The sequence below is a fragment of the Mauremys reevesii genome, linkage group 13 (genome assembly GCF_016161935.1).
Source record: "Mauremys reevesii isolate NIE-2019 linkage group 13, ASM1616193v1, whole genome shotgun sequence".
NCBI classification, from domain to species: domain Eukaryota; kingdom Metazoa; phylum Chordata; order Testudines; family Geoemydidae; genus Mauremys; species Mauremys reevesii.
In genome coordinates, this window is record NC_052635.1 from 1409836 (window position 1) to 1417741 (window position 7906).

General features: G+C 49.3%; 1 gene segment (V, D, J or C); it reads left to right on the plus strand.

Annotated features, from left to right (window-relative positions):
• Nucleotides 1–3469: 3469 nt before the first annotated feature.
• LOC120379820 lies at nt 3470–7540 on the plus strand. The segment is given in 3 exon segments: nt 3470–3607; nt 3988–4360; nt 5731–7540. Coding segments are annotated over 3 exon segments (513 nt in total).
• The last annotated feature ends 366 nt before the right edge of the window (nt 7541–7906 follow it).

Here is a 7906-nt window from a genome sequence, read left to right on the forward strand (position 1 = left end):
TTTAAAACTGCTCTTGCTCCGTTTATCTGTTTTATTTTTTTTAAATTGGTAGTGCCAGCAGTTTGGTTCCACTTTCTCTTCTGTATAGGCTCCTCCTATCCTCCCCTCCTCCCATCCCCCCAGTTTCAGTTGAAAATGATGTCTGAAACCTCCCCCTCTCCTCCTCATCCACATCTGAGACTTGAGACTCTGAGCCTGCACCTCCTGCCTGGCTGTGTGGGACTGGGAGCATCATTTAAAAAAATGCCACCATAGAGGTCCTTTCAGTCTCTTCTTCTAGCAGCCTAAATTTGCTTTCAGACTCTCTCCTCCCCTTCCTTCCTCAGTGTCATATACCACTACCACCTACACACCCCTCCTCCCCACCAGCACACTCAGTCTAGTCTAGCCTCGAGAGATCGAGATAACCGCACAGGCAGCAGGCAAGTCCACCATGTCTCTCCCGGTCATCACAGACCCAGCTATCTACATTTCTAATAATCGAATCTCCCATTACTAACACCTGCCTTTTCCTAGAATCCTGGCAATTACAGACCAATAAGCCTAACTTCAGTGCCAGGCAAACTGGTTGAAACTATAGTAAAGAACAGAATTGTCAGACAAATAGATGAACATGATTTGTTGGGGAAGAGTCAGCATGGTTTTAGTAAAGGGTTAGGGTTAGGGTTAATCATGCCTCACCAATCTACTAGAATTCTTTTAGGGGGTCAACAAGCATGTGGACCAAGGGAATCCAGTGGATATAGTGTACTTAGATTTTTCAGAAAGCCTTTGACAAGGCCCCTCACCAAAGGCTCATACGCAAAGTGAGCTGTCATGGCAGAAGAGGGAAAGTCCTCTCACAGATCAGTTACTGGTTAAAAGATAGGAAACACAGACTATGAATAAATGGTCTGATTTCTCAATATTTGCAGATGACACAAAACTACTTGAGATAATTAAGTCCCAGGCAGACTGTGAAGAGCTACAAAGGGATCTCCCAAAGCTGGGTGACCAATGGCAGATGAAATTCAATGTTGATAAATCGAGAGCAATGCACATTGGGAAACATAATCCCAACTATACATATAAAAGGATGGGGTCTAAATTAGCTGTTACTACTGAAGAAAGAGATCTTCGAGTCACTGTGGATAGTTCTCTGAAAATATTTGCTCAATGTGCTGCAGCAGTCAAAAAAGCCAACAGAGTGTTGGGAATCATTAAGAAAGGTTTAGATAATAGGACAGAAAATATAATCTTGCCTCTATATAAATGTATGGTATCCTCACATCTTCAATACTCTGTGCAGATGTGGTAGTCCCATCTCAAAAAAAAGAAATATTGGAATTGGAAAAGATTCAGAAAATGTCGACAAAATGATTAGGGGTATGGAACGGATTCTGTATGAGGAGAGATTAATAAGACTGGGGCTTTTCAGCTTGGAAAAGAAACGGCTAAGGGGAGATATGATTGAGGGCTATAAAATCATGAGTGGTGTAGAATAAGTAGATAAGGAAGTGTTGTTTACTACTTCTCATAATGCAAGAACAAGGGGTCACCAAATGAAATTAATAGGCAGCAGGTTTAAAATAAGTAAAGGGAAGTATTTCTTCACTCAACAAGCAGTCAATCTGTGGAACTCCTTGCCAGAGGATGTCATGAAGGCCAAAACTATAACAGGGTTAAATAAAGAACTAGATAAATTCACGGAGGATAGGTCCATCAATGGCTATTACCAGGATGGGCAGGGATGCTGTCCCTAACCTCTGTTTGCCAGAAGCTGGGAATGAGCGACAGGGGATGGATCACTTGATGATTCACTGTTCTGTTCATTCCCCCTGGGGCACCTGGCATTGGCCACTGTCGGGAGACAGGATACTGGACTGGATGGACCTTTGGTCTGACCCAGTATGGCCGTTCTTATGTTCTTATGAGTCTCTGCATGAGTCACAGGGGAGATATGACTCCCAGGGGACACAGGAAATCCCAACCCCACTGGTTGCCAGTCTTCTCCCAACTGACCCTTTCCCCCAGTGTGTGACCAACACCCCCACTCCCAAGGCTGGCCCCACCCATCCTCCTTCCAGTTCTATGAAAGGGGGGCTGCCGGGACAAAAAGAGGACGCTCTCCCTGTGCACTGCATGGGCCTGAAGGCCCCTACTCCCTGCAGGGGCTGTTGCAGGGACAGTGATGAGAAAAACTGGCCATGACACAACACGCATGTCTCTGGCTGTGTGTGACAGTGTGAATGTGTGAGCTGGAGAGAGAGAGAGAGAGAGAGAGATGGAGGAGTTGTGTGTACGTGTGGTTGTGTGAGGGGTGAGCAGGGGTTTGCAGCAGGAGGATCTCAGACCTACGCTGCAGAATTTCTTAATTTTTTAAAAGGTTTCCAGAGGTGATCACAGCAATTATAGGCCTTTAAGCCACACTTCAGTACTGGGGAAACTGGTTGAAACTATAATAAAGAACAATTTTGTCGGACGGAGAGATGAACATAATTTGTTGGGGAAGAGTCAACATGGTTTTAGTAAAGGGAAATCATGCCTCATCAATCTACTAGGATTCTTTGAGCGGGTCAACAAGCATGTGGACAAAGGGGATCCAGAGGACGTAGTGAACTTAAATTTTCAGAAAGCCTTTCACAAGCTCCCTCACCAAAGGCTCTTAAGCAAAGTAAGCTGCCATGGGATAAGAGGGAAGGTTCTCTCATGGAACGGTAACTGATTAAAAGACAGGAAACAAAGGGTAGGAATAAATGGTCAGTTTTCAGAATGGAGAGAGGTAAATAGTGGTGTCCCCCAAGGGTCTGTTCTGGGACCAGTCCTATTCAACATATTCATCAATGATCTGGAAAAAGGGGTAACCAGTGAGGTGGCAAAATGTGCAGATGATATACAATTACTAAAGATAATTAAGTACCTGGCAGATTGTGAAGAGCTACAAAAGGATCTCCCAAAACTGGGAGAAAAAATGGCAGATGAAATTTAATGTTAATAAATGCAAAGTAATGGACTTTGGAAAACATAATCCCACCTATATATATAAAATGATGGGGTCTAAATTAGCTGTTATCACTAAAGAAAACAATCTCAGTCATTGCCAGAAGGTGGGAATGAACGACAGGGGAGGGATCACTTGATGATTATCGGTTCTGTTCATTCCCCCTGGTCACCTGGTGTTGGCCAGTGTCGAGAGAGAGGACACTGGGTTAGATGGACCTTTGGTCTGACTGAGACTGGCCATATTATATTCTCACGGGGTCTAGGCCGTGAGGTGCTGGGAGCAGAGCTCTGGGTTTGCGCTTCTCCCCTGTAGCGCCTGACACACTTCGGGTCAGTGTAAGAACCTCAGAATAACCCGCCCTGCTCCCAGGGCGCCATGACACCATCTGACCGGAGTCTCCGCCCCTCTCCAGGGCAGGGTGTGGTGTGGGAAGGGGGGTGACTTCATTTCCCTTCCAAACCCCGCAGCAGCAGCTGGGAGGCTGCAATAGGCAGAAGCGGCCGCGCCTTGTGTTTGTGCAGTTAGGCGCTAAACCCTCCTTTTCTTTACAGTAAGAAATTACCCTACAGCTCAGAGCAATGCCAGTGTGGGTACAGTTTGTGCTCATTTTAGCAGCTTGGAAAGGTGAGAAAATGTTTGAAAATACAGGGAACATTCAGAGTATGTGTTTTAGTTGCAGGGGTCTGTATATTCTTTCTTTCTTTCTTTCTTTCTTCAGTCTTATCTATACATCATTTAATTCTCAGCACTATATCATGTCTTTCTATGTATCTAATCCTCCACTAGCTATTCATCCATCCATTGTTCCTGTATTGCATTATCTCTCTATCCATCCGCATTTCCCCTTTACTCTGTTCTCTCTCCATCTATACTTTCCTCCACTGTATTAGCCCGCAACTTGTCTCTCTGTCTATTTCTGTGGTTTAGATGCCCCTTATCACCCTAGTGACAGCCCATAGGTGTGAACAATGATCATTATGATCATTAACGTGTTTCCCCCTCAGGTGCCCAGTCCCAGATGCAGCTGGTGGAGTCCGGGGGGGCTGTTAGAAATGAAGGGGAGTCCATCCGCCTCTCCTGTAAAGGCTCCGGCTTCCGCTTCAGCAGCTACAACATGTTCTGGTACCGGCAGAGTCCCGGGAAGAGCCCGGAGTTTGTCTCACGTATTTACGACGATGGGTCTAGTCCGTATTACGCGTCTTGGGTTCAAGGTCGATTCACCATCTCCAGAGACAACGCCAAGAGCGAGCTGTACCTGGGAATGAGCCGCCTGAGACGGGAGGACACCGCCCGGTATCACTGCGCTGCTACAGACGCACAACGCGGCGCAGCCTGTGGGAGCTGGAACAAAAACCTCCGGGTCCCAGTCTCAGAGGGGTAAAGTCAGCTGCTGGGGGAGCACAGATCGGGGGGAGGGGCTCAGGCCCGGTGCGCTGAGTGCTGGGAGGGAAAGGAAACGGAGTGTCTGCGGGGACATAAGGGAGGTGTAACTCCCGGAGCACGCAGGAAACCCCCCAGCTCTGAGGAGGGGCAGAGTCTCTCTCCTGGGAGAAGCCGCCCTGCAGCTCCCAGGCTGTTTCGCTTCTGTCCCAGAAACGGTGCTGTGAGTCCGGGAACAGGGGGGACACAGAGACGCCCCCTGCTGCAGCCCAGACCCCGCGGCTATTTCAGTGGGCACCAAACCTGAGCAACAGGGCCGGCTCTAGGTTTTTTGCCACCCCAAGCAAAAATAATTTTGGCTGCCCCCCCAACCCAGCACTGGGTTCTCAACCCCCCACCAATGCCCTTCCCGATCCACACCCCCTGCTGCCCCAGCCCTGGGATCCCCGCCACCAGTGCTGACTCTGCCCACTGCCCCCTCACCTCCAGCTAGTCTGGCACTGACAGGGTCGGGATAAGCAGTGGGGCTCCCAGGCCACGCCTCAGCCCAGGGTCCCGCCTCCAGGACCGGCCGGGACCCAGGAGGGCAGAGCTGGGGGACCGCCCTGGCAGGGGGCTGAGGAGCCGGGGCACTGTAGCCCCAGGGGGAGCAGAGACCCAGAGAGCGGGACGTGGGCCCCACATGGCAGCACCCCATCCTCTATGGCCCCGCCGCTGCTTCTGGCCGCCCTGCCACAGTCCCTGGGCAGCTCAAGCCGCTTCTGCCCAGCCCCGGTTGTGGCGCTGGGTGGTGGCCCCCCTGAGGCACCTGCAGGCACCTCTGTGTGCCCCGCTGGGAGCCTGCGTGACCCAGCCACAAGGTGCAGGCGCTGTTCCCCCAGGGTGTGAACCGCAGTGGCCCCAGGGTGCCCCCTGCACACCATGTGCTGCTGCCAGGGCCGGCTCTAGGGTTTTGCTGCCTGAAGAGAAAAAAGAAAAAAGATGGCCAGAACAGTGACCCTGAAAATGTGCCTCCCCAAGCATGTGCTTGGTTTGCTCTGCCTAGGGCTGGCCCTGCACCAACCCATTGCACAACAGGAAAGGTTGTCAGCAGTTATGCAGTTGTTACATTGTTTCTGTGTTATCATGTGGTGCATCCTCTCAGGTGAGCAGCAAGATACAGCCTCTTGCAAGGTGTTGCATGTTTTCCCCTTATATATACCAGGAACTGATGACATCAATGGGCCAACCCTAAGCTAAAGCTTCTCATATCGGCTGGTTATTTTCTAATTGCCCACTGCATCTGCCCCTGAAATGTCTGTTGCCGATTAGACTAACCTCCTGGTTGTATGTGATATAACAGTATCCCTGTTCTGTTTCTTTTACAGGCTGCAGGGCCGCAGTAACTTTAACCCAGATGAGTTCTGCCCAAGCAGAGCCAGACAGTTCCCTTATCCTGGACTGTGTCATCTCTGGGTATAACATCAATGACCACCATTTGAGCTGGATCCGACAAGGCCCTGGGAAAGGTCCGGTCTGGCTAGCAGCCTTCAGAACAGGTTACACCACCTACATCGCGAATGAGTTCAAAGGACAGGTTACCCCATCCACCAGTGGTGCCACTGACAAGCTAAAGAGAGACAGACTCTCCGCGGCAGACACAGCTACTTCGTACTCTGCCAGCCATGCACAGTGGTCGCTGCCTGGCTTCCTCTCCTACAATATCCCTTGTGGAACTGGCCTCCTCTCACTCAACCCATTTTTCTCTGTGCATGAACTTCACCCCTGGTACAAGGCCAGTAGAGGGGCCAAGCATCATCGGACTCTCACACCAGCGCTCAGAGTAGGGGCTCCTTGGGGAACAGGCCTTGCTCTCCTGCCTCTCCAAAGGTAGAATTTTACCCAGCGATTTGTGGCTTTGGTCTCTGCAATTTCAACGTGTGTCGTTCAAATCAACTTGTGACCGGGAAGCAGCATCGTTGCAGGTTAGGCCACCAAAGTGGGAATCAAGAGAATTTGTAGATCAGTGTCACAGCCTAGAACAGAACCAATGTGAAGTGACGCAAGTGACTCCCTTTGTCTGGCTTGTCTGTTTAGAGTGAAACCTCTTGGGTGCAAGGCCTGTCTCCTGTGGCGCGTAGGGGCAGCACCCAACACACTGAAATCCTGATCTTGGTTGGGACCCTTCAGGTGTTACTAAAATGCCAAGAATAATGACCCGTGGATTTGAATGGCAGAAAGGACCCTTACATAAGACCATCCCACCCAGTGGGTTCTGCATCCAGAAGAAATGTTGAACTGGAGCACTCATGTTTTAAGGAGCATGGAGGACAGAGTCACAGATTTCTGAAGTTGGAAAAAAAACATTCTGAGAACATTTTGTCTCTGTGCATGACACACATGCCAGGCATTTTTGTAACAAACTTTTATTTGAGCCAAAGCATGTCTTTTGAGCTGCAGTATATGTATCTGATATTGGTGACAATACTGGACAGAGAGGGAGGTGATCTTGACTCCAATTCTAATCTGCCACCAGTCTGCAATGGTTGATAGTGAACATGAATTCCTTGGTGCAGTAGTCTCCAGAGGGCAGCAGAACTTGAGGAATGAGACAGAGAAGTCTATTTAGTAGTGACCATCCGGAAGTAGGAAAGGGTCAGGAATTGAGAGCATGCGGTGTCCTGTACAATGACCATGAGTTGTTAACACAGGTAGGGAATGAGACAGTGTTCGCTATACCCGCCATTGAGGAAATGATATAATAATATCTCTGTTCTCTTTCTTTTACAAGCTGGGTGGCCGTGATCACTTTAACCCATTCAAGTTCTGCAGAGGCAGAGCCAGAGAACTCCATTACGCTGGACTGCACTGTTTCTGGGTACAATGTTAATGACCGTCATATGCAATGGTTGCGCCTTCCCCAAGGGGAAAATATGGTCCAGATAGCATCCTTCAGACCAAGTTACCCCATCTACATCTCGGATGAATTCAAAGGACATGTCACCTCCTCCACTGGCGGCTCCACTGACAAGCTAACGATAGACAGTCTCACATCTGCAGACACCGCTACTTACCACTGTGCGACAAATGCACAGTGATCGCTGCCTGGCTTCCTCTCCTACAGCATCTCCCCTGGAACGGGCCTCCTCTCACTTAGCCAATCTCTCTCTCACATGAACTTCACCCCTCAGCATATGGACAGTAAAGGGCTCTTCAGCAATGGAGTCGCACATCAGTCCTCAAAATATGAGGTCCTTGGTGAACAGGCCTTGTTCTAGGTCTTGTCTAAAGGGTTTTACATTTTACCCTGAGAGACATAGGGCTTCACTTTGGTGTCTGCAATTTTAGCTTGTGTTCTTCAAATAAAATCATGATCAGGAAGCAGCATGGTTTGCTTGTTAGGCCACTGGAGCCGGAATCAGGAAATTTTGGTTCTGTTCTTTGTAGTGACACCGATCTACAATGTGAAGTGAAGCAACTGACATCCCCTGTCTCTGATTCCTTTGTCAGGCTTCTCTGTTTAGACTGAAACCCGTTCAGTGCAAGGCCTGTCTCCTGTGGTGC